Raw genomic sequence first — 27549 nt, 5'->3', positions numbered from 1 at the left:
TACGGTAGATATAACGTGATTTGACATCATTTTATCTGTGGCCAATGACCTTTAGCCTTCTTGGATGGGCACTTCTAATGTAAATCTATGGCAGCACCCAAGGAGGGGCTTGAATTTTCGAGCTCTCCCCGTAGATTTTGCGGTGATGTACTGTCCAGATGAGTGACATAACACTGAGCCAATCACGGCGCAACTAGAGAACATTACCAACCAGTACGCTTCGTATTTTCCGCTGGCTGCCCCACCACCACGGAAAGAACTGAGCTGCCTTACTCAAGAAAGCATTAAAGAGACCATGTTTGTATGTGGCTTTATTAACTCAATGATAATATTTTTTTAAACATTTTTTGCAAACTGATATGTGATATGCATTAATGCCAAAATAACAAGCAAAACAAGCAAACAAATATTATATACAGTACCAGTCAAATGTTTGGACACACCTACTCATTCAAGGGGTTTTCTTTATTTTTACTAGTTTCTATTGTAGAATAATAGTGAAGGCATCAAAACTATGAAATAACACATATGGAATCATGTAGTAACCCAAAAAGTGTTAAACAAATCAAAATATATTTTATATTTTATATTCTTGAAAGTAGCCACCCTTTGCCTTGATGACAGCTTTGCACACTATTGGCATTCTCTCAACCAGCTTCATGAGGAATGATTTTCCAACAGTCTTGAAGGAGTTCCCACGTATGCTGACCACTTGTTGGCTGCTTTTCCTTCACTCTGCGGTCCAACTCATCCCAAACCATCTCAATTGGGTTGAGGTCGGGGGATTGTGGAGGCCAGGTCATCTGATGCAGCACTCCATCACTCTCCTTCTTGGTCAGATAACCCTTACACAGCCTGGAGGTGTGTTTTGGGTCATTGTCCTGTTGAAAAACAAATGATAGTCCCACTAAGCGCAAACCAGATGGGATGGCGTATCGCTGCAGAATGCTGTGGTAGCCATGCTGGTTAAGTGTGCCTTGATTCTAAATAAATCACAGAAAGTGTCACCAGCAAAGCACCCCCACACCATCACACCTCCTCCATGCTTCACGGTGGGAACCACACATGCGGAGATCATCCGTTCACCTACTCTGCGTCTCACAAAGACACGGCGGTTGGAACCAAAAATCTCACATTTGGACTTATCAGACCAAAGGACAGATTTCCACTGGTCTAATGTCCATTGCTTGTGTTTCTTGGCCCAAGCAAGTCTCTTCTTATTGCTGTCCTTTAGTAGTGGTTTCTTTGCAGCAATTCGACCATGAAGGCCTGATTCACGCAGTCCCCTCTGAACAGTTGATGTTGAGATGTGTCTATTACTTGAACTCTGTGAAGCATTTATTTGGGCTGCAATTTCTGAGGCTGGTAACTCTAATGAACTTATCCTTTTCAGCAGAGGTAACCCTGGGTCTTTTTTTCCTGTGGCGGTCCTCATGAGAGCCAGTTTCATCATAGCGCTTGATGGTTTTTGCGACTGCACTTGAAGAAACTTTCAAAGTTATTGAAATTTTCCAGATTGACTGACCTTCATGTCTTAAAGTAATGATGGACTGTCGTTTTTCTTTGCTTATTTGAGCTGTTCTTGCCATAATATGGACTTGGTCTTTTACCAAATAGGGCTATATTCTGTATACCCCCCCTACCTTATCACAACACAACTGATTGGCTCAAACGCATTAAGAAGGAAAGAAATTCCACAAATTAACTATTAACAAGGCACACCTGTTAATTGAAATGCATTCCAGGTGACTACCTCATGAAGCTGGTTGAGAGAATGCCAAGAGTGTGCAAAGCTGTCATCAAGGTAAATGGTGGCTACTTTGAAGAATCTAAAATCTAAAATATATTATGATTTGTTTAACACTTTTTTGGTTACTACATGATTCCATATGTGTTATTTCATAGTTTCGATGTCTTCACTATTATTCTACAATGTAGAAAATAGTCAAAATAAAGAAAACCCTTGAAGGAGTAGGTATGTCCTAACTTTTGACTGGTACTATATATACAGTGGGGAGAACAAGTATTTGATACACTGCCGATTTTGCAGGTTTTCCTACTTACAAAGCATGTAGAGGTCTGTAATTTCTATCATAGGTACACTTCAACTGTGAGAGACAGAATCTAAAACAAAAATCTAGAAAATCACATTGTATGATTTTTAAGTAATTAATTTGCATTTTATTGCATGACATAAGTATTTGATCACCTACCAACCAGTAAGAATTCCGGCTCTCACAGACCTGTTCATTTTTCTTTAAGAAGCCCTCCTGTTCTCCACTCATTACCTGTATTAACTGCACCTGTTTGAACTCGTTACCTGTATAAAAGACACCTGTCCACACACTCAATCAAATAGACTCCAACCTCTCCACAATGGCCAAGACCAGAGAGCTGTGTTAGGACATCAGGGATACAATTGTAGACCTGCACAAGGCTGGGATGGGCTACAGGACAATAGGCAAGCAGCTTGGTGAGAAGGCAACAACTGTTGGCGCAATTATTAGAAAATGGAAGAAGTTCAAGATGACGGTCAATCACCCTCGGTCTGGGGCTCCATGCAAGATCTCACCTCGTGGGGCATCAATGATCATGAGGAAGGTGAGGGATCAGCCCAGAACTACACGGCAGGACCTGGTCAATGACCTGAAGAGAGCTGGGACCACAGCCTCAAAGAAAACCATTAGTAACACACTACGCCGTCATGGATTAAAATCATGCAGCGCACGCAAGGTCCCCCTGCTCAAGCCAGCGCATGTCCAGGCCCATCTGAAGTTTGCCAATGACCATCTGGATGATCCAGAGGAGGAATGGGAGAAGGTCATGTGGTCTGATGAGACAAAAATATAGCTTTTTGGTCTAAACTCCACTCGCCGTGTTTGGAGGAAGAAGAAGGTTGAGTTCAACCCCAAGAACACCATCCCAACCGTGAAGCATGGAGGTGGAAACATAATTCTTTGGGGATGCTTTTCTGCAAAGGGGAGTGGACGACTGCACCGTATTGAGGGGAGGATGGATGGGGCCATGTATCGCGAGATCTTGGCCAACAACCTCCTTCCCTCAGTAAGAGCATTGAAGATGGGTCGTGGCTGGGTCTTCCAGCATGACCCGAAACACACAGCCAGGGCAACTAAGGAGTGGCTCCGTAAGAAGCATATCAAGGTCCTGGAGTGGCCTAGCCAGTCTCCAGACCTGAACCCAATAGAAAATCTTTGGAGGGAGCTGAAAGTCCGTATTGCCCAGCGACAGCCCCGAAACCTGAAGGATCTGGAGAAGGTCTGTATGGAGGAGTGGGCCAAAATCCCTGCTGCAGTGTGTGCAAACCTGGTCAAGACCTACAGGAAACGTATGATCTCTGTAATTGCAAACAAAGGTTTATGTACCAAATGTTAAGTTATGCTTTTCTGATGTATCAAATACTTATGTCATGCAATAAAATCCAAATTAATTACTTAAAAATCATACAATGTGATTTTCTGGATTTTTGTTTTAGATTCCGTCTCTCACAGTTGAAGTGTACCTATGATAAAAATTACAGACCTCTACATGCTTTGTAAGTAGGAAAACCTGCAAAATCGGCAGTGTATCAAATACTTGTTCTCCCCACTGTATATAGTTTATATTTGTTAGCTAAACAGGTGGGGCTCTGCCCCGTCCGACGATACCCCCGGATAGGGCCAACCGGACAGGGCCAACCAGGCAGGATAGAACCCCACCCACTTTGCCAAAGCACAGCCTCCACACCACTAGAGGTATATCAACAGACTACCAACTTACTACCTTGAGATAAGGCTGAGTATAGCCCACGAAGATCTCCTCCACCGCACTAGCCTGAGTGGGCGCTTCAGCACTCGGCTACGCGCTTCAGCACTCGGCAGTCCCGTTCTGTGAGCTTGTGTGGCCTACCACTTTGCGGCTGAGCCGTTGTTGCTCCTAGGCACTTCCACTTCACAATAACAGCACTTACAGTTGACCTGGGAAGCTATAGCAGGGCAGAAATTTGACGAACTGACTTGTTGGAAAGGAGGCATCCTACGACGATGCCACGTTGAAAGTCACTGAGCTCTTCAGTAAGGCCATTCTACTGCCAATTTCTGTCTATGGAGATTGCATGGCTGTGTGCTCGATGTTATACACCTGTCAGCAACGGGTGTGGCTGAAATAGCCGAATCTACTAATTTGAAGGGGTGTCCACATACTTTTGTATATAAAGTGTATCATAATCATTTCAGTGTCCTGAAATGTCGTTTTCTATGTTACATCTAGATGTTCGCGTTGCCTTAAATAATCTTCTGTCTTATGTAACCGTACCAAACATAACATATCACTCAAATTTCAGTGTCACGAATTTTCTCTAGTCTATGAGAACAGCCTGGTACTACTGCCCCCTCCACAAAGTCTACAAGTATCACCGTCCTCCTCCACACCAATGGCCAGAAGCAGCAGTGCCTAATCATTACATCTCAGCACTCTGTAAAGCCATCTCCAGGTATGGGGGGGTGAGTGAAGGGTTGAGAAGGAGAAGGGGGGCTTGGGAATAATCACACCTCACTTGGAAACTTTGACAAACACACTCCTCATCACAGTGAAGTGTGGGGAGCCGGGAGGGGGCACAGGTCAGTGGAGCTGTGAATAGACCTCATCAGCGAGGGTGAGGGATCAGATCCTCATATTAGTTACACTGCAGTCACCCTCAGCGACCCAAGCCGCTTAACGCAATTATTTGCAATCAGCAAATGTGGGATTCATTATAAAATATTTTTTACCCTGACATAATTTGCTATTGTTCGTGTAAAAAAGCCACACAAAAGAACAGTTTTAAGTGTTATTGTGGGGAGCAGGGCCTCTGTTTAAGACACTTTCACATTGCAGCTTTGAAAGTCTGATTAAACTTTCAAATTGTGAGCTGAAATGTATTCTTATTATGCACCGACCCTTGATGAGAGAGAAAGTGGCAGGCTTCTTGAGCACCTTTTCTATTGGGCTGATTTGTAAATATAAGCTTTTGAAATGTTGTACTGTACAAGTTCATGAATATTTCAATTTGCCTACGGAGCTGTGAGGGGAACTACACCTCCGTACCTTCAGGCTCTGATCAGTCCCTACACCCAAACGAGGGCATTGCGTTCATCCACCTCTGGCCTGCTGGCCCCCCTACCCCTGCGGAAGCACAGTCAAAACTGTTCACTGCTCTGGCACCCCAATGGTGGAACAAGCTCCCTCACGACGCCAGGACAGCGGAGTCACTCACCACCTTCCGGTGACACTTGAAACCCCACCTCTTTAAGGAATACCTGGGATAGGATAAAGTAATCCTTCTACCCCCCCTTACCCCACCCCAAAGAAAGAAAGAAAAAAAAAACATATTGTAAAGTGGTTATCCCACTGGCTATAAGGTGAATGCACCAATTTGTAAGTCGCTCTGGATAAGAGCGTCTGCTAAATGACGTAAATGTAAATGTAATCTCATGGTGCCATAGTAATCCTTTGATAGCTTTAAATCCTTTGCATATTTTATCTTTGGTGTTTGGGATAGACAACACTGACCTAGCTACCTACAATCTCCATATATTCTATATTTATGGCAGGAAGAACTCAGTATAGGCCTTAAACTGCTGCTGATAATGAGATATACTTTAGACTTCCAAATATAACCTGGATTCTAAGAGGCAATTAACCGCTTGAGGTGTTTGTCTGTACATCTGTGTTTGTCTTAGTTTCATTTGTTGACAGGAAATATATGGAGCCCAAACTCTTCAGCATGCTGCTATCTGTTTTGGTCTGGCTGTGCTAGTTAGTAATGCCAGAGAAATATCAGTCTAATTAGCAATTCCCTCACGTTGCTATACGTTGTTTCGCTCTGCATATTTCTGCCTTCCAGATAGTAATGCAATTAGGCACCCAAAAAAATTCTCGCCACAAAATTGCTTAAGTAGATGTAATTACGAAGTACACGTGGTGATGAGCGGAACAGAACTTAAAGAATATAGCCATAAACCTCTATTGTGTAGGACACCCTGTTCATTTTTCAAATAGTAAATTGCGTTTCTTACTAGCTTGAGCAAATCCGAGTGAATGTGGGATAACTCTGTTGTCTACTAAATGTGAATTCCTATGTTTGAGAGTCAACCTCATTGCTTGTCACAAAAGACCCCTCAGCATATGGTATACCATTTCAAATTGGTTGGTTGACAAGAAGATAACTAATTATGTGATAGCATAGACTGCATTGTTTTCTATTGTTTCATTAACATTGTGTTGTGACCTAATCTCAGCACCCAGAACCAAATCAGCTACTCGATGTTAGTGCTGTTGTTAGAGACTAGTGACCAAACCACACCAGTTATTGCATGAACTGTTTTGTACAAGTGGGAATACTCAATAAGCAAACAATTCACTCAGGTTCTAAAACATAGCTCCCTCTGGTTCTCTTTCCCATACCATGCATAGTGAACTCTGAGGCATGCAGAGAGAGTTTATAAACTTGTGTTGGCATGTGCATGCATCTGTGTGAAACCTGGGTGCAGCAGCAGGATGCGTTACCATCGCCCATATACGATCAGTTACAATGGAAATAAATAATTCATGATGGGGAAATGAGTCTAATTAGCAGGCAGTTTGGGTCCTTTGATAAAGCTGAGGACTAATTCTGTGAAGGGCAGGAAGCTCTGTCATCAGTCAGCCCTGAACAGATTAGCATCTATTATGAATGAGGGACGAGCACCCTGGTGAAACCAAGTGTGTCCTAGAGACAAACTTAATAGCTCTTGCAATGGGACAAACTTCACCTCCTCCTTCCCTCCTCCCTCAGCCAGCTCCACACACGCTAGTGAGTCCCCGCAGGGCTATTGTGTGCAGGTAGGAGCACGCAGCTACTGTGGAATTCCCAGCCTCTCTGTCCATCATTTTGACAGCTGTGGAAATACATTCACCAAGCAGTATTTAAAAGCATCCGCTGTGTTCAACAGCACTTTAAGCACAAAAGGAACCTATAACTCAAACTCTGCCCTTGGGGTAACTATGCATGTGTCCAATTTAAGAGTTTTGCCAACGTATTCTCCAGCATTTAAAATATCCGGGAAGGTGTTGATGTTTTATAGTTTGTTTTTATTCCACAGGATGTTGGCACGTATAAAGGCCTGATATTTAATCTAGGAGTAGTGTATGTGATAAAGTGTGTTCGTTTTGGTGAGAAGTAGAAGTAAAACTTCCTGAGCTGAGCGATGTCATATTTATTTCATCTGATGAGAGCCCAACACAATGAAGGCCAATTAGAAGCCGGTGTCATGGCAGTGGCGGGCGGCGTGTGTGAGGTGCTGGGGACAAGCGAGGGCCCCGGTGTCAGGGGGACACGGGTGGGCGTGGTATGCCTGTCAGGAGTACATTGGGAAAGATAACAATAAATGGCTAGTAATGACACTTAATGAGCTTGATTAAGTTGATTTGTTATGGGGGGAAAATGAAGTAGCAAACGGTGGATGTAGACGATGTAATAAGAGATTCATTTTAATAGATAGCAAATTCTGTAGGGCTTTGAAACACAATGGGACTGGAGGGGAAATTAGTGTAAGGTACAAAGGGATGCTAAATTAATTCTTACCAGACATATTTAAGATAATTACGAAAAATGAATACCATCTCTCATTTAGCTGAGCACACTCTAGCCCTGTTTATACCTGGTTCTAACATGTGGCCTTTGTCCTGATCTTGTCCACATTCTGATTGTGCCCTCATTTTTAGACGTAGAGAATCAAAAGACTCATTGTGATCTGATTGTGATCATATCTTAAAAGTGTAAACAGACAAAATCAGGTCAAGATCAGGACAAGATGAAGGACGAATGTTAACGGCAGGTATTAACAGGGCTAACAAGGCTATTGACTGTGTTATGCTTTCAGGTGTACTTTTTCAACATATTTCATAGTATTTTCCAGTTTATTATTTTTTAACACATATTTTTCTTGAGAGAACAAGTTGAGAATGTTCCCATGATGTCAGGTAATTATCTCACCCACTCAGTGTTGAAGGCTGTAGGATTCCTTTCATTCCATCTGATAATTGACGATGAATGGGTGGGAAATGTTATATACAGTTCATATAAGCTCACTTTCCCTTACACAATACCAGTGGAAATTATTTCAGCCTCTACACGTTTCTGAATGAATCTGTAAACAAAATGCCATATTATACAATGTTTTTCACCGCTTTTGAATATGCCTCTACCAATTTTCCTTCGAAAGCGTCAGAAAGTCAGATGAAGGGAAGTTTAATTAAGTAAGAACCTGTTGAGGAAGATTTCCAATCATGGTCTTTAGAATGAGTGCATTCACCGTATTCATCTCCAGGCGATATCCTCTCTCTTTATCCAAGTGTGTGCTGGAGTTCTCTAGAGGGACCACAGTTAATTGAATGCATTAAAGGAGAGCGCCGGGGGCTTTATTTATTTTCTACTTTTCTTAGACTTGTTTAAATGAGACCAACTGCTGCTGTTTGGTCCCTTCTAGAGTCTAAAGGGGAGTGGTGGGTAGCAGTGGCTAGAGGACAGGCTCAGTGGAATCCAAAGTCTTATTTATTCATGTTGGACCCCTGAGAAAGACTATCTCAAGCATTTGGCACTCATTCAAAGACAGTAAGTCCATTGCCAAATGTCCCATATAGCTGCTGTATGAAGTGGTATGAGGTGTTGAAGCAACCATTAGGCCTTATATTTGATCTGTTTGACCCTCTATACCTCTAAATTGCAAAGTTGTGTGGAACTTTTGTCAAGAATACACAGAGGTGAGTTGTTCTCCTCTTCCTCCTTTATGTTGATATATTGTTGGTATTATTCTCCTGTCTAGGACAAGGCTGAGCACCATCCATCTCCCCCTGGCCTGGTTAGCGTAGCTGCCCTCTGTGGTTTCAGACAAAACGTAAGGTTACTTACGTAACCCCGGTTCTCTGATATTTTGAGTGAGATATCTCATGTGTGGGGTTCACTAAGGATTACCTACTCTCTTGGAAGTACCTATCAAAAGAGTCTGTTGGAGACAGACAGGTAGAGTGGCGATTGGCAAATAAGGTGAGACCCTCACTTCCCCAACCTGTAAAATGTAATGTAAAAAATTTAGATTTCCACCTAAATAGACATACCCAAAAGTAATGATTTATCATAAGAGAGCCATAAACAATACCCAGTAATGCTTATACTGCCAGAAATATTAAAATATCACCTTTTTGGTAAAAATAGTTTTAGAAATATCCGAGGTGTAGTCACTTTTGAGGACACAAGCTCAAGTACACACTACAAATATGAATGATCTGCAACAAAGTGGGGGAATATGGCTTGAAATGATTGAAATGCTTTCTAAATATAGTAACAATCAAATTATAAACTACTTACTATAATATTTCCCCTGTCTTATAAATGTAAAATAAATATGATCACACTTAGTGACAGAACAAAATTGGCACCATTTCATATAACTGATGACAGAGCATTTTATGCCCAGCATCCTGTGAGCGACACACAGACGCAATTCCAAATGCCTGCTGACTTGTTATAACTTCAGCTTGAAGCACAAGGGGATTTCCTCCCTCTGTGACTAAGAGAAAGTGGTCTTGTTTAAATTCTATGAGATTATTTTGTATTTTTTTTCATGTTGAGAGCTCTAAATCCATCTGAGAATATTACAGCGAGATGAAACTGTGTTATGCTGCAATCGCTAGTCTCCCGTTCATATGCCTTATTGTAACCGGAGGGTAGTTCGATCCTTTGTCTGGATAGGCCAGAAAATGTGATGTTTCGCTCCCTATGCAAATTAGGTGTAAGATTTCACATACTGCATTTTAGATGAGAACTGCTTGTGAAGCGATCAGAGCTGTCACGGAGTGCACAGCAATTGATGTTGCGCCATTCACACAAACCTTTTGGTCGGAACTGGTCCAGAACTACTCAAAATCATCCCCCAAAAAGGACTTAATGTTTAAGTTAAAAGGAGCACTCTTCCACCCTCTGGTTATTCTCAAGCATGCTTCTCTTCCTCACGCTCTTGTGAGCAGGGGAATGCTGAGAGATACCTCACTCACAATATCAGAGAACCGGGGTTACGCAAGTAAACTTAAGTTCTCTTTCAATTATTCGTTTTGATATCTCACATGTGGGGGATATGGCCAACTCCGATATCGCAAGACATGCTCTCCGAAGCCAGGGTAGTCCCAGTCCCAACATCAGCATCCCTCAGAGGTCCCGAAACAAAGGTACGCTCCGAAAAGGTGCAGAGACAACCCATCGGAAAACACCTCATAACAAAGTGAGGGGAAGCCCAATACAAGGTGCACACAATCTCAGTTTAATGAGATATGTCCCAAAACAGTGCCCAAGAGGTAAACTCCTCTGTAGGATTGGGCCCTTCCAGGCCCCTCCGAAGGCTATCACCCTCTTGCCATTATAAATCTATATAATAGTCCCCATGATCCAGCAGAATAACGTCAAAGAGGGTGGTTGCCCAATGAGCGAAGAGCATGACACCCTTGCCCGAGCACGCCTACAATCCAAGTAGATGCACACTGCGGGTACTGGACAATGACAGCCTTCTAGGGAAGGCAACAGCTGAAAAGCCTTAGGCTCCAAGGTGCGACAATACGAAAAAGTTGCCCCGAGCCAAAGATGGGGTTAGGTACATTAACCTGAAAAAAAAAAAACGGGGTAGACTGTGGGCGTGACCAGTGGCTGGTAGAGCACAGTCCACACATACACTTAGGGATGCCAAGGGCAGTAGCAAAGTGAAAGATCAAGGCATTTGACATGTTCCGCTTTTCAGCAGCTAGTAGCTGCTGTGAATAGATCTTAAGCACAATAGACATGTCCCAGGACGAGCTAAAGGCTTAGAGCAGGGTTCCCAAACTGGCGGCCCGCTGGATGAATTTGGCTCGTGGGTTGTTTTATTTGGCCCCCCAAGTATACGTGATCGTATACAAATGTAAACAAGGTTTGAAATTATTATGTTTTAGTCAAATATTATATCTGTTTGGGCTTCTTGCGGTCAATTTGCAGGCTACAAATTATTTGTATTTATGTTCCGGCCCCCCAACCATCTGCTCAAGAAGGAAATCGGCCCGCAGATGAATCTAGTTGATGATCCCTGGCTTAGAGACTGTTAAGGTCCTTTAGCCGCTTTTTCGGCCTGCCATGGCCCAGACAGCAATATAGTTTACCCGTAACCCCCTAAGAGACAACACAACAGTTATGGGTAAACTGTATCCCTGTCTGGTCCTATGCACCTTGCAGGATCCTTTGGATGGAGACAAGGTTCATTGTTGTTAGCTCTTCCTGGGATGTGTCTATTGTGCTTAAGATCTTTTCACAGCAGCTACTAGCCACTGAAAAACGTGGAGAGGTAATATTCCTTGATCTTTCGCTTTGCTACTGCCCTTGGCGTCCCTAAGTGTATGTGTGGACTGTGCTCTACCAGCCACTGAACAACAATTAACCTTCTCTCCGTCCAAAAGATCCTGCAAGGATCATAGCACCATGGGAAAACAGAGTGTAGGAAGAAACAATCTGTATATTCACACCACTTCTCCTAAAAAAAACACACCAACTAAAACAGAGAGCGTACATAATGGGCTGGCATTCTTTTCCAAGAGTCGTGGGCCTGTCTCTTTCCTTTTTTTCTTTCTCTCTCACTGGCTATGCCCCGAAGGCTAAAGCATCCGGGTGAGGATAGAGAGTTGCTTTGTTCGCTAGGGTATAAGTCCTGCATGACGATAGCTGCCAGGACTGGTCGTAAGCAGGGTTGACTGGAAAATCACTGGTCATCGAGGGGCTCGAAGATGAGGAGGGAAAGCATACGGCATCACCAAATTTTCCCTGGGTGTGTCAGCTCATCCACCCCAAACGGCGTGTTCCCCGTGTTTTGGGCCTTCATAGGGTCGTCGCTTCTACCAGGCTGCAGCAAGTCAGTCTGGATAGATGCGGGAAGCGGACTGTCTCGGGACAGAGCAGCCAGCACCATGACGTCAGACGTCAGGCAATATAGCCAAAAGAAGAAGGAAACAACTGCAGCGCAGTATTCCTAATCCTGGGCAGTAGGACAGCGGCACACACCAGAACTGGCTTGACTGTGATAGCTTGCGCCATAGCAGTCAGAAGCAAAAGGTCGTAGACACTGGGAAAATGGGCCACACCGGAATGGCGAAAGACATTGCCGCCCTGCTCCATGTGTCTGTGAGACCAGAGGGAGGGCTAACATGCTGACTTCTGCCCCTGACTGAAAACCTGAGGGGAGAGCCTGAGGGAGGGAGGCATTTGGGGGGAACAAAAAGTGCATCTCCTCCATTTTCTCATGTGAGCACGGTCACAAAAGTTGCACAGAGAGTAGGGTATTGTCTTAACATAGCCCTGCCTTCCACACCAGGAGGAGCAACCGTTAAACCTGAAAAGAGAAAGTAGGGGAGATAGCCGTAGGCCCTACACACTATTCTCCTCAGCCGCCAGGGCTACGACCTAGGTTGGCCGACCCTTCTTACCTCCCTTAAGAGGGTTAGAGGGGCGTAAGAGTGCTTCCCTACAAGTTTGGCCCGGTTCAGGGGCCTAACCTGAGTTTTGGCAGACTGCTGCGTCGCCAGGGACCTTAGTCCCCCGCCAGCTTGTTGTCCTCTCCCAGCTGTGAGGCTGGGGCAAGATGCAGAAACCAACGGGTTGCCACGGGCCCAGATCTGCAGGGCAGGCAGAAGTTGAAGGCTTCGTCTTCTTTTTTGTGCATGTCAGACTTCTGCCGCATGGCGATGACTGTGGGCCCGAACAACTCCTTGAGTGTCACTGGAGCATCCAGGAGGTCCACTTTTTCTTTGTCTGTTAAGCTGGATGAGCTCAGCCAAAGCGCCCTGTCTCCCACTCCCAGTAGGCTCATGGTACGACCACAGCCTTGGATGACACTATGGGAGGCATGGAGGTTCAGGTCTGTAATCATTCAGATCTCCTAAGCATCTGGGTCTAGGGTGTTCGAGTTCATTTGCTTCTCCACCTCCTCCAGTAACTCAGCCTGATACGCCAACAATAAAGAGGTCACATTGAGAGCTCTAATTGCTTGGGCTGAGGCCTTGAACGTCTTCTGAAAAAACGGAGGCAGTAAAGTGCTTCACCTTCCCAGGGATTGAGGCACTGGTGTCGTTAGCAACACGGTACAAGTGGCTGAGGTGGTAAAAATCTTGCTTGAGAGTTTTTTTTCCACAAGCTCTGAGCTTCCCTGAGGCAAGCTGGTACTGCGGGGGGCAGTTCCTTAATCGGAGCTGTATGGGACGGGAGTCTTTTCCCATCGTATAGGTCTCTTGACAGGCCCTGAGCCCCTACAGGAGACGGCCACTCTTGGTCTCTTGGTCATGTACCTTAGCAAAGCAATTGATGCATCGTTCCCTGCAATCATGGAACTGCAAGCACAAGAACATGGGGATTAGAGTGCTAGGCTTGTCCTGGGATGAGATAGCAGTAGCCATTGAGAGGAACAAGGCTCGCTAGGGGGACCGAGCAACGCCTGTCGTAGGAACAACGTGTAGACGGTGTATGTTGCAAAAAATGTGGCAAAGAAATGAACTTTATGTCCTGAATACAAAGCATTATGTTTGGGGCAAGTCCAACACAACACATCACTGAGTAACACTCTTCATATTTTCAAGCATGGTGGTGGCTGGATCATGTTATGGGCACGCTTGTCATCGGCAAGGACTGGGAATTTTTTTGGATAAAAAGAAATGGAATAGAGCTAAGAACAGGCGTAATCCTAGAGGAAAACCTGGTTCAGTCTGCTTTCCAACAGACACTTCGAGACAAATTCACCTTTCAGCAGGACAATAACCTACAACACAAGGCCAAATATACACTAGAGTTGCTTACCAAGACGACAATGAATGTTCCTGAGTGGCCTAGTTACAGTTTTGACTTAAATCAGCTGGAAAATCTATGGCAAGACTTGAACATCGCTGTCTGTCAATGATCAACAACCAACTTGACAGAGCTTGAAGAATTTTTTTAAGAATAATGTGCAATCCAGGTGTGCAAAGCTCTTAGAGACTTACCCAGAAAGACTCACAGCTGTAATCACTGCCAAATGTGATTCTAACATGTATTGACTCAGGGGGTTGAATACTTATGTAATCAATTAGTATTAGTGTTTTATTTTTCATAAATGTTTTACAAATGTTTGAATTTTCCACTTTGACATTACAGAGTATTTTACATTTACATTTACATTTACGTCATTTAGCAGACGCTCTTATCCAGAGCGACTTACAAATTGGTGCATTCACCCTATAGCCAGTGGGATAACCACTTTACAATTTTTTTTTTTTTTTTTTTTTTTTTAGGGGGTAGAAGGATTACTTTATCCTATCCCAGGTATTCCTTAAAGAGGTGGAGTTTCAAATGTCTCCGTGTAGATTGTTGACAAAAAGATGACAATTAAATCAATTTTAATCCCACCTTGTAACACAAGAAAATGTCAAGGAATGTGAATACTTTCTGAAGGCACTGTATGCACATTAATAACACCACGCACAATGAATCTTACAAAAGCAAAATTATCCTCCCTCCTATTGCATAATTTTTCATTTTGCCCAATATTCTGTGTTCCTACCTTGCCACCAGATTTCAAAGGTCTATGCACAACAAGGACGTCATTAGAAAATTGGTTGTGCTGGGGACAATAAAAGGCCCCTCTAAAATGTGCAGTTTTGTCACACAACACAATGCCACAGATATCTCAAGTTTTGAGAGAGCATGCAATTGGCATGCTGACTGCAGGAATGTCCACCAGAGCTGTTGCCAGAGAATTGAATGTTCATTTCTCTACCATAAGCTGCTTTCAACGTCGTTTTAGAGAATTTGGCAGTATGTCCAACCGTCCTCACAACCGCAGACCACGTGTAACCACACCAGCCCAGGAATTCCACATCCTGCTTCTTCAGCTGCGGGATCGTCTGAGACCAGCCACCCAGACAGCTGATGAAACTGTTGGTTTGCATGACCGAAGAATTTCTGCACAAACTGTCAGAAACCGTCTCAGGGAAGCTCATCTACTGGTGGTGGGGTTATGGTATGGGCAGGCATAAGCTACGGACAATGAACGCAATTGCATTTTATTGATGGCAATTTGAATGCACAGAGATACCGTGATGAGATCCTGAGGCCCATTGTCGTGCCATTCATCCGCCGCCATCACCTCATGTTTCAGCATGATAATGCATAGCCCCATGTCGCAAGGATCTGTACACAATTCCTGGAAGCTGAAAATGTCCCAGTTCTTCCATAGCCAGCATACTCACCAGACATGTCACCCATTGAGCATGTTTTGGATGCTCTGGATCGCCGTGTACGACAGCGTGTTCCAGTTCCCGCCAATATCCAGCAACTTCACACAGCCATTGAAGAGGAGTGGGACAACATTCCACAGGACACAATCAACAGCCTGAGATGTGTTGCGCTGCATGAGCCAAATGGTGGTCACACCAGATACTGACTGGTTTTCTGATCCTCGCCCCTACCTTTTTAAAAAAAGGTATCTGTGACCAACAGATGCATATCTGTATTCCCAGTCATGTCAAATCCATAGATTAGGGCCTAATGAATGTAGTTAAATTGACTGATTTCCTTATATGAACTGTAACTCAGTAAAATCTTTGAAATTGTTGCATGTTGCATTTATATTTTTGTTCAGTGTAATTGCCCTTGAAACATTACTTTTAAGCAAATCATATTTTTGTCTACTAATATATTTAGTACCTTTTTTATACCAAGTAAATAAACTAAGCCTATAGGCATAAACACAAGTAAAAGATTCATCTTTGCTGTTGAAAGACGTCTTTGAACATCAATCGACCTGGCCACAATTCCTCACTGAATATGTAAAACACTATCATTTGAGGATTGAGATCCCTTTTAATAAAGAGACTAAAGCAAAGATTTAAAATGAACATGGTGATTAAGAGCAAATGTGCCGGGCATTTATATAGCAGGACTGCAAGATAATTAATAAAGATTCATGCTTTAGACCAACATTTGAATTTTGAACAAAATGTGCCTGATGTAGGCAGCATTTAATCACCTTACTGACAGGAGTAACTGCTTTCATTTAACCTTGACTGAAGATCATGATTTCTAACACGTTTAATTGGATACATCATTTAACAGAATGAACAGAGCAAATTTCCCCCAATTCAAAGGCTCTGATTGACAGACAGTGGCAGTAAGGCCTGCTACAATTAAAGCTGATCTGTATTCACTGCCCCCGTCACCCAGCTCCATAAGTGATGTGACTGTTTGATCATCGCTGCAGAGAAACTTTGCTGAACTTCACCTTGTTTTGAAAGGGCTAGACGCTGAATGAAAGGGGAAGGTTGGGGGGGACCCTCAAGGGTGGGGACACACACAAGCCCCTTGGGTGTCAGCGATGCCTCCCACCTCTGGCCCAACAGCAGTTACCCTCCTGATTCCTGACAGGGACATGACAGGACAAAAGACAAAACTGGAAGTCTCACACCATTATGTTTATTACACCATCAGCAGCTTAATTGAAATGTTTCAAAATCAGGAAAATGACAATGCCATCTTTCCGAGACTTTGGAAATAATGACTTTGTCTCATAGCCCTCTGCAGACAATTGCCCCAATGATGTGAAAACTGTGTTAAGTGGCATACAGTGAAATGTGTTGCAGACACTTAATTGTTTTCTTGCCTTTGACTCTAGAGAGAACAAATTTAATCTGTGAGCCAGACATTTCCTCAGCGACGAAGCCTAACCAGACAAAGCATGTTTGGTTAAGCAACCATGCTCCAGGGTTAAATTTCATATTTTGCAATTACAGGGTTTCTTTTTTCAAACAAAAATGTAATGCATTATTTAAATGATCATAGCTTTGGGATGTTTCAGGGATCATGCTTCCAGGATTTTATATTCGGTAGCTTAAACTGTCAATATGTGAATTAGTGGCATATAGGCTACTGGCTAATGGATGTATAACCATCATTTATTTTGACGTTGGTGCTAAACCCTCTCTTGTTGTTGCAGCATGTGGTCAAAACAGATGGATGTGTAACATTGAATCTCTGAGTGAAAGTGAATGTTGAACTCACTGACTCAAACATGTACTACCTGATCTGATCAATGAGAGGTGTGTTGTATAGGAGGTACAACATGTTATGTGGACAACAAATCTCTCACGCTTGTTCTTGGGAACAATCCTTGGACGTTGCAATAGACTAACTGTGGAATGTTGACACAGTGGTTAGGCCAGCTGGGTCAGATCAACAGTGATATTAAGGAACAGAGGAAAGACATGTTAAAGGAAAAGCATATTTAGGGGATCAGATCCAGTCGAGTGTTGTTCATTCTGTTTCACCACAATAACACAAACCATCTGTGCTGATTTTAAGTGGTGAGAATGATCTTAAGATTATAGAGTGGTTTCTGGTGCTAATTATCTAAGAGCTCTTTTCTTTCTCTGTACTTTAGAGTGGCTACCTCAATTGTTTTCGCTGTTTATTTTGTCAACTGATAGCTTTGTGGAGATATTGTTTGAGAGTTGGCTAACAACCATGACAGAAACATTATTTCAGCATGTGTGGTGAAACAGATGATACATAATGTTCTTCAGGGTGGCAGTTCTAAATAATAATAATAATTTGAAATGCAGAAACTTTAGAAGACTGTACTGTCTCTGCAGAAGTCTACAGACAGACAATATGATGTATTTGCTCCTCTTACTACCCCACCTTATTTAGAGTCTGACTCTTTCCTTATTCTCCAGTATTAGACAATATTCCAAGTCAAGCGTCAGATCCAACACTAGTAAGACTTGTATGTCCAGCTGTTGGACTTAGTGGTCAATCTACAAGGTCACACTGGATGAATCTGAAAGTCACACTGTATTGCTGTCCTGCCTCCACCACTTTCCTCTCTGCTGTAAACCAGTATAGTCAACCACCATGGGTTAATAGAGACAGTAGATATTACAGGGCAAAGAAGCATGCAGGTGCTTTCATGACTGATTTATATTGTTGGGTTTAAGACTATACGACTATAATATTAAACAAATGGTCCATTGAAATCCTTGCAGAGGGAAAAGGGACCGCTAGATGTCCATAGATGTTGTGTATACAGACGAGTAAACCAAGAGAGCTCATGAGAGACTTGACTTTGTGTGTCTTTCAGCTCTGTGCGTCCACAACGTTGAATAAACAATAGTTCATACATGATTCATTCATTAATGTACTGCTTTTTCTTGGTCAAGGCAAGAGGGCCTTTTGACGGGAATGTCTATGATTAAATATTGTGATGTGGGAACAAGGGTCTGCAATTTATTGATGTAGTGTCATCATGACTCAACATAGTTCACAAACATGTAGACTCCTCTGCCAATTATCAAGGTGTTTAACTTTTGAAAACATGGAAAATGACTTTTGCTCCATTTTAACCTCCACAGAACAAACATACAGTAAATTACACTGGATATTAATTCCAGACAGCATTTATACTTAACTTCAGTCCCTAGACAAGTACTGGGATTGTTTCTAGCTTTTGTTTTCGGTCCTCACAGCATTGTGGATATAAAGACGCTTTCACAACAGGATTTATTTGAGACATCATTATATCATTTCTGCAGTTTAATTTGAATGCTTAATTTAACTAGCTAGAGTAAAGAATGCTTTGTTTTTCAGACATGTTTTCCAAATGTGAAGACATTGATCAAATGTAGTGACCTAACTCATAAATACCAAATGCCTCTGAGGTTCTGTATTTTGCATGTGTTTGTGATTTGTTTAGACTGTGTTAGTCAGTGTATCCATTGCATTATCTTGTATGTATCTGATACTGCTGTCCATTTTGCCAGCGTTCTGGATTCATGACCAGCAATGAATTGTGTGTTGTAAGCTCTGGAGGAGAGAGTTAATGAAGTAAATTAATGAAGCACGTGAGCACCACCAACTCATGGCGGTAAGCTCCTTCCATGCTCCTTTTCATAATGTATGATCTCAATTCAATCAATCCAATGTACCTGTTCTCACTTAAGGTAAGATTAGATTTACACATTACGGCTCTGCACTTCCCTACATCATAATTAGCCCCTCCCACTACTAGGGACATAGTGGCAGGCTGGACTCCCCTCATCTCCCTATTGCTCCTCACAAAATTTATGGGAACTTTCACAAGGCTGTGCGCACTGACAATGTCATCACCCTCTCAGTCCCCAGCTCTAGGTCCTGCATGTGTGAAGCCCTCACTCGTGGGACAAAGTGAGGGACAAAGAACCCAGACTAGTCCTCCTCCTCCTCCTCCTCCTCAGCTCTCTTGGTCTCCTCAAGTCCCTTCTAAATCAGTCTCTTGGGGCAATAAGCTACAGCAATGAAATGGTACTCTAAATTAAGCACTATGCTAGCTACCGTATGTACTTAGCCTACATGGATTGGAGACATATCTGTGAAAGTACTACTCTCATTGACTAAAGACAAATGTATCTGTCCATTTCCTGTACTTGCAGGTAAACCATTACCACAACCTCAATGATAAGATACTTCTGTTTCTCCACCAACTCTGTGGAAGAGTCACTGAAAGTTGAAGCTGTCAGAAGATGAGGCAGTCTATTGAGTTGCCTGTATTGGAGCTCCCCCTTCAGGAACACCATATTGGGTATCTTCCATCAGATGAGGTGAATAGATAGAAATCAAGCATTCAAAATCTGGTGAGGGTGTGAGAAGCCATGCTATGTCTGTCTAAATTGCAAAAAATCAGGTATGTATGGTTAAGAATGTGGAGCATGCAGCACTGACCACCAATGATAATTTGTGTTTGACTACAGTGGTGCATGTGTGATCACAGAGCAGTTAGGTGAGGAGAGGAGACGGGTCAAAGGTGAATGTAATTTAGTAGAGGTAGTGCATTGACTCATATAGCCTAGCTGTGTGAGATGAACAACCTTGTTACTCTTCAGAAATTTAGTTTTTAGATGTATCACTTATATCTGAAATATCCAAATAATCAGACAAGTAAACTATTCATGATATTTAACATATGCCTTAAATGCTCCCCAACAATTTAACTTTAAGGAAGCATGCAAAAATAACAGAATTGACAAGTTCAGCTGCATGATGTGTTTCCCCCCTTCTGTGAAGAAGTCTGTATTTATAACGTAATCTTATCACGCGTTCTTTGAAGGCGGCAGCGAGTGCACTTATGCCTTCCTTTGTTAGGGTGAGTTGGCAATTTCCTCAGAGATGAAGCAACTGCAGGCAGCCTTTTTCTTGGATAATGTCCCTGACACCTGGACCAAACTGCTGTTTCCTCACAGTCTGGAGTCGGAGGTAAGATACATGTCATAAGCCTCCTGCCACCCAGAGTCATTCGCTGCTGTTCCTCAACAGCAGCACACTCTCTCCACTCTACAGGACACAGAGGTCTGGGGGAAAGGAATATTATTGTCTAGAAACTTCTGTCCACCTGCACAAGAAATCACAGAAAAGAGAGAGTACTGAGGACATCTTAGTACCTCTGAATGGGCTCTCCTGGCTTTCTTTTTGTGCTTGTATGATCCAGGCCTTACTGTAGCTCCTAACATGGAACGACATGACAATCTAGTTATGTCGTTCCATGGCAGTGAGCTGAAAAGGGGGTTTATTGCGGAGGCCTGACAGATGTATTCTACATTGTAATTAATCTGTTGATTTTGACCTACAGATTCCATTGTGATCATGCCTTGTGTGTTCAATTTATTCAGCTGTTCTTCCTCTGGCTCCACAACAATCACTAGAAACCGGCGGGACACTCTAGGAAAGTAAAAGCAATTTTGCAACCCTGCAGCCATAATGAAAATATAAATCAATCAAACAACTGCAGAAGAAAAACACCAGCATGAAAAATCCTTCTATGTAATCTGAAAACCTGCAGGATAATAACTATGCAGTTCAACCAGCACAATATCACTATCATTATTAATGTAACAAGATTGTCATCATTACTGCTCTAATTCCTCCAGCCCCGGTAGAACAGGGGATTGTGGGCTGAGGGCCCATCTGTGTGATGTAGTGCTGGGGGCTGGACAGACAGGCAGGCCCAAGGAAGGGTTGTGGCTCTGTGTTGCTCAGTGTGGCATGGCACTCAGGGCACTTCAACCCCCATTCCCTCCTTACAGGTACGCGACAGCCCACCACCGTGCACTACTCATTTACTGCTACACTGGTTTTCATAATTAGCGCCGCAAGGCCTCATTAAATCCGCTCTAATGAATAAATATTGTATTTCATAGCCTGATTACCAGATCAGCTCAATGCCTGCGCGTCGTAAACAATTATTTCCCTAAATATTCATCACCCCAAAGTGGATGATCATTGGTATTTAATACCAGTATTTTCAAGTGCATCTTTATTATGCTAATAATAGATTTTGAAAGATTTGTTTCTGGGGGAGAAAAAGAAAGATTAGCAAAAAAAAATTTTTAACAGTGTGATGTAAATTCTGTAGGGAACAGGGAGATGACCTAAGCACAGTGTCACTGTATGGATTTGTGGAGAACAGCCGTTAAAATCATTAGAACTCGGTTCTTTCTTTGCGCATCTTCAGATAAAAAACGGCTACTTTTATAAACCGAGGATGCTATTCAGACCAAATCTGTGGCGAGCTTTGATCAGCTTGTTTGAAAAGGTCTCAAAGATTTTTTCCAATGTCAATGCAAGCCAAAGCCATGTTCTACTGCAAATGACAGAAGGCAATGGACTACTACAACCTGTTGTGACCAAATGTGTATCCTTCTGTAAACCCAGCAGGGCAAGCTTCCAACTGTTTTCCAAAAAGAGAAGCAGTGCACTCTGAATTAGGGTAGCTACTCTTGTAATAAGAGAGCATGTCTCCTACCAAACTAGCAAACACTCAAGTGTAGACTGTAATTTCAAAAGGTACGTAAGTGTCAGTGTTAATGAGAGCATGCTCACTGGAAATGTTGCAGGTCAAATGTAGTACATTTTCAAAGGCTTAATAGCCATGAACCACCCAAGATTCACCTCAAGACATTTCCTGTGTAGTACCACACACACACACACTACTGAACAGAAAATACCAGCAATAACTCCATTGCCACTTGAGTGACACTTGAGAACATTACTATTTGCACTGTAAAACATAGCTGGAAAATGAAAGGAGGAAAAAGCAGAGCAGAGCGAGAAAGTGCTTTAATAGAATTGATTTACAGGTATGAGATTCCCATTAGAGACTGCTAATTGTTTCCACACCATTAGTGACAGTTATCTAATGAAGGATTTAACCAGGCGCTGTAGTATTTCACACAGTCCCTCTCTGCTCAGGGGGAGGGCAATGCCCCCCTGCTCACTGTGTCCTCTCCACTCTCACCACCGCAGGGGCATGGTGGACTACTAAACAGTCAAGAGTAACTGTGTGAGACTGGGGAAAAAACTTCCAACAGCTGAGACTAAAAACAGCAGATAAACCTTACTGAAGTCAAAAGCACATTTCCTTATAGAAAAATTGATGAATCTTGAATACAATTACCATAGAGGCCAACCAACCTTTACATATTTCATCTTTTGTTTTTTTCAGAACTTGCAGGTTAAAAGTGAGAACGTCACAAGCAAACATAACAAGTATAAACATTAAAGAAATTCATCATAACAGCATAAACATTGAAGACTCATATAAATTACATTGCGTAATTGACGTTAAAACGTATACATTTAAAACAATGTAAGAACAAAAAATACAGAATCAGGAGCAATAGAAGAATTAACAGTTTTGCATTATGGAATATAAAGCCATATAACATTAGAACGTTGTCAGTCAGGTCCAGAATCAGGTTACGCCCTCCATGGTTTACTGGCTCTCTTCCATTTCCTTCTTAAGGCTGCAGAGAAAAAGAGCCATGTTTGAATTCCCAACACAGTAGCAATCACAGTACTAATACGATTGAAGTGTTTCAGTAGAAAGAGCATTGACCTTTTTAAGTAGGCATGGGCGTTGTTGTAGCCGTGGTATTTAGCCAGGTAGACCAGGACTCCAGTGGCACAGCGACCCTCTCTGGCTCTACAGAAGCTGCAGTTGCAGATCCCTCTGCATGTCGGACACTCCCACTCCTGCAACAGACCAAGACCAGTTCAACCAAGGCTGCAGTCTCTTAACACAACAGTCAAAGAATGTGTCACCGTCTCTTGATGGCTCGGAGTAGAAAAGTGCAGTACTTACAGGATCCAGAAGGGCATCTCGGACCTCCTCTCCGTAGCGGTTACGGAGACATGGGCCACAGAACTGACCCCTCACTCCCACACACTCTGGGTTACGGCAGTTGGTCTTGGTGTCGGTTGTCTTCTGGCGGCACTGGTGGCAAGTGGATCCCTACGTCAAACAAATCAGAGGGGTGAATTTGGTGAACGTGGCAGTATGAATGTGAAACTTTGAAGACAGGCGTTTGAGTACCACTGTAGAAGAATGGGAACTTACAGTGGAGCTGTTGTACACCTTCTCCCCCACGTTGTTGGCGATCAGGTCCAGCTCCATCTGGGAGATGTCCTCCACAGGCCGCATTACATGAGGAATGGACAGCACCCCGTTGTAGCTGCGCCGACGGGGCGCCTTCTATAAACACATTCACAAATATATCAACCAAACAGACAATTCCTGGAGTTCAGATTCACTATTGTTGAACGGACAGATCAGGAAACTTCTAAAAATGGACCTTTACTTGACTCTCATCGTCACCAACCAAACAGTGAGGTCAACAAGGGTATGGTGTGCCACTCACCGCCTCATCCACCTCCTCGTAGTAGCGGCTCCTGCGCACCAGGCTGAACTTGTCCTCCTCTTCCTCTGGAGGGGGGCTGGGGGGGCCGTCCAACAGGGTGCGGGAGCGAGTGTGGGGCCGAGAGGTGCGTTCAGGGTTCCTCCTGTGGGGTCCTGAGGCTCCCAGAGACTGGCGGGGGGCACGGCGAGGCTTGAGAGGAAATTAAAACATTCCCAATCAAATACAGTCCAAAAACAAACATGGTAGCTAGACATCACATCAATAGTCAAATCTTCTGTTTCCTGATATGTGTTTTATAGTACAGCCTCATCCTCCATCTTGTGTCACTTACCGTATTCATCATAGGCAGGGATGTTCTTCTGGGGAAGCCAGGTATTTTGTTGAGTTCTGCCATCAGCTTTGCAAGCTAATTAAAATAATTGAGAAAAAATTACATTAGCACTCAAATGTCACTCAGTAGGCGACTGCCAGAATGACTCCAGCGAATGAGCCCGTTGTACCATTGCTTTGTTCTCCCTGATGTTAAGCGCTCTCTTGTCCATGAAGTTGTCTCCCTCCTTGGAGTCGGACTCAGACTCTTTTTTGGTCTGTTTGGTAGAGACTTTGGGCTGTTTAGGGGGCTCTGCTGCAGTGGTCTTCTGGATGGCCCTCCTTGTGGGGAACTTCATGGCCACCTTCAGGGTCTGGGACCGACGGCCCCTCCTCCGAGGCCCCACTGACTCCTCCGAGTCAGAGTCCACTCTCTGAAACACACAGTACATTTGTCTGAGCACACATTCTGAAAGGTTTTTGTGTATAGTAGCCACCATTGTGTAATAAAATTAAGCTGGTAATATCGAGACAAAAAAACTCACCATGGCACTCATTTCACTGCTGAACGCATTCTCGAACCCAGTGAGAGACTCTTCCTCCGAGCTGGCCTCAAACACCTTGGCTCTCTCCGCCACCTTCTTAGCTTCTCTGAAGCTACTTTTCTGCACAAAGTGAAACCACAACCTTCATTAACAACTAACTCATTAGATGAGTGAATATGGTAAAACATGAATTGTAACTGGATGGAAACGTAACAATTTGGCTTACTGTGTTTGCAAAGCCACCGTCTGAGCCAAAACTATCACAGCTGTCATCTGAGGAGGAAGAGGATGTCTCCATGGGCACCAGAGGTACGTTACGGAAGCTCCGCAAACTCATCCTGATGGAAGGAGGCTGGGGGACCCGCTGGCGCTGGAGAGACAAGCGGAAAGAGTTAGGAACAACAATGGATAGAAGCTCATACCATAGACATATAAACACAGTAAGTACTATTAGTTTTAGAAACTGCCTGCACACTGCCGCCCTCCTGGACAGGGAGAGAAGCAGCAATACCTATGATGGTAGGGGTGTGACTGCAAGATTCATTCCAGACACTACAAGGTAAGTTAGCCGTGATATAGCTGTACATTAGCTAACACAAATGTATCTTATAAGGTCATTGAAGTTAGCTATAGAAAAAGCAGTGAGTAGCTAGCTAGCTAACGTTACAGTAGTAGCCAAGGAAGATTCACTAACTTTGATTGTGGATACAACCGACATTTTAAATTACAAAACTTGTCAGGATAAAATCTGAATCTGTGTAGCCAAAACTGTGGTATAACTAGTTTGTAGCCACTGAAATAGTTACGATAAAAACATAACTAGCTACCTAATATAAAAAAAACGGGCTACATTCACACATGGTTACTTGATTTGAAGCAAAGGCAAAGCAATGGTTGCACTGCAACTCCAATGAGACTGCAGGCAGTTTGCAGCAGCTTTTGCTGAAAGTATGCAACAGGTTGACTAAAATGTGAGCAAGAAAATAGAAGTCAACGTTAGCTAGCTACAAGTTTACCACAGCAGAATTTGAGGTAGCTATCATTCTCTGCAACTAACTATAAAATCAGAACTTGAAGTACCCTGTAATTTTTTGATATAGTTATTAAGATAAATATGTATTTATTATACTTCAAGATACATTCCTTACCTTAGAGCAAGAAGGACGCATTTTGTTTTCTTGAAAGTTTTCTGCAAAGAATCTCAATCGAAACTCGTGTAGACGTTTCTGCAGTCCTTTCATGAATACAGAGAAACACCTCCGGACTTGCAAATGGGGGCAGAGAAATTTCCCGCGCCAGGAAAGTGTCTTGAAAGGTATATACACTTTTGTTTTAAAATACGAGCTAAAAGGAAAACAGAACACACAAATATGCGACACAACAAATTAGAAAAAATATTTTACAAAATACCGGTGTTAGACACTTATTTTTCAAAACAAATATATTAAAATATTATGTAATATACTGATCCACCAACTTGTAACCTTTCAAGTACTACGCCCTGGCGCGAAATCATAGCGTAGAAATGTGCATAAAGGGGTGGGTTTATAGAAAAACTCCCGCGTCCATGCCACCAGGTGTGGTGGTCATGTCCTTGGATAATGAGAGAATACTATGAACTTCATATTTGTTTTCTGTTGTTGTTTTTTTACCCTACATATAGTTATTGACTATTAAAAACATATATTCCTTTTAAGAATCAATATGTACATTAACTTTTCAATATGGTAATAAAAGGCACAAATATCTCGATCTCATAAATACAAATATTACAACAATGTAGTCTATACAATTTACAATAGCCTTATATAAAACACTTCACATATACAACTACAAATTATATGTAGGCTTACATGCTAAATATAAAATATATTTGAGTACAATTCAGAATTCAGCCCTAAAAGACTGAATTGTGTGCATTCCCTAAATCACTATTCTCCCTAGCTCAAATGACCCCTAGAAAGATCCCTCCAGAGAGAAAATTAGAAAATTTATATTTTTGAAGTAGTGTGAAGGATAATGTTCAAAGTAAACCTGCTGTCCAGTCTATTCAGACAGTTTCAAACAGCAAATTATCCTCAACTTCGACCACCATGGCCATCTCTACCCCCTCTCCTCGGTCTTCCCCTGACCTGTTTATTGTCCTGTCGAAGTAACCTTTTCTGGCGCTCCACTTTGATCCACCCCCCCTCACTGACTTTAGCCCTCTCTTGCTCTGTACTGGGGTTTTCCACAGGCGCTGATATGCCCGGTATCACCCTGGGCCGGTTATGAGCGGCTACACTATAACTATTGGACCGAGGCCACCCCGTTTGCTGTGAGGTTCTGCTGGACTTATTCTGTGTGAAGTTGCCCCTTGTATGGGACCATGTGTCTCTGTTGTGGCCCTCTGTCACAGTCATTGAGTTTTTAAAGTAGCTGCCGTGCCTGCGGTAACCATGCACTACCCCAGCACTGAGCGGGTGTTCATGCTCCAATGCGCTCTCTGAGGTGGTGCTGGAGGGGCTGCTGCCCTTTGACCCCAGGTAGAGGGGGGAGAGCATGGCGGACAGGCCGGTGGTGGGGGAGGAGCTGCGGGAGCACCAGGGTGAGAGGGAGCTGCGGTTGGGAGACCTCCGCACTGCTGCAGCGTAGGAAGAGGCCTGGTCTCCATACGCAGACACGAACTGAGACAGGGTGCGGGTCTCTGAGCCACCGGTGGGGGTCCGGGAACCATGCTGCTCTGCTGCTGACTGGCTCTTCAGCTGCCTCTGTCTCAGGTTGTACATCCATCTGGGATCCACATCTGGAACAAGAAAGAACATCCACTGGTAGGGTTGGCTACATAGAAGTGTGCATACATTTGTGCATTCTGTATTTAACACAGCTTTAAATAGACCATTTGTCAATGAAATCGGCATCCAAAGCACCATAGAAAGGAAAG

At 43.2% G+C, this 27549-nt stretch overlaps 2 protein-coding genes across 3 annotated transcripts in view; both read right to left on the bottom strand.

Moving 5' to 3' along the window:
• Positions 1 to 20450: 20450 nt before the first annotated feature.
• LOC121536117 (cell division cycle-associated protein 7-like) lies at positions 20451 to 25795 on the bottom strand. Its single transcript, XM_045206408.1, has 9 exons — positions 25775 to 25795; positions 24853 to 24996; positions 24627 to 24746; positions 24273 to 24515; positions 24104 to 24178; positions 23773 to 23961; positions 23472 to 23606; positions 23217 to 23366; positions 20451 to 20468 (listed from the first exon to the last, which is right to left on the bottom strand). The coding sequence occupies exons 1-9, from the start codon at positions 25793 to 25795 to the stop codon at positions 20451 to 20453; spliced, it is 1095 nt and encodes a 364-aa protein (XP_045062343.1).
• The window catches only part of LOC121536781 (mitogen-activated protein kinase kinase kinase 20-like), a 59605-nt gene continuing 56908 nt past the window's right edge, over positions 24853 to 27549 (bottom strand). For both annotated transcript variants that reach the window (XM_041844322.1, XM_041844323.1), the window contains exons 20-21: positions 25775 to 27411; positions 24853 to 24996 (exon numbers count right to left, since the gene is read on the bottom strand). In XM_041844322.1, the coding sequence (XP_041700256.1) occupies positions 26705 to 27411 (707 nt within the window). In that variant the 3' untranslated portion in view covers positions 24853 to 24996; positions 25775 to 26704. The remainder of the gene's footprint in view (positions 24997 to 25774; positions 27412 to 27549) is intronic.

This window comes from Coregonus clupeaformis, chromosome 23, assembly GCF_020615455.1.
Source record: "Coregonus clupeaformis isolate EN_2021a chromosome 23, ASM2061545v1, whole genome shotgun sequence".
Taxonomy (NCBI): Eukaryota; Metazoa; Chordata; class Actinopteri; order Salmoniformes; family Salmonidae; genus Coregonus; species Coregonus clupeaformis.
This window is presented reverse-complemented; position numbering and strand designations above follow the sequence as displayed.

Bases quoted from the DNA above. Each gene is read 5' to 3' on its own strand.
- LOC121536117 (XM_045206408.1), bottom strand. From the start codon at position 25,795: ATGCGTCCTTCTTGCTCTAAG. The intron at 24,179-24,272 runs GTACAACGGGCT...TATTTTAATTAG, and splicing joins TCAGGGAGAACAAAGCAATG to CTTGCAAAGCTGATGGCAGA. The intron at 23,367-23,471 runs GTAAGTTCCCAT...TGTTTGACGTAG, and splicing joins AGGTGTACAACAGCTCCACT to GGATCCACTTGCCACCAGTG.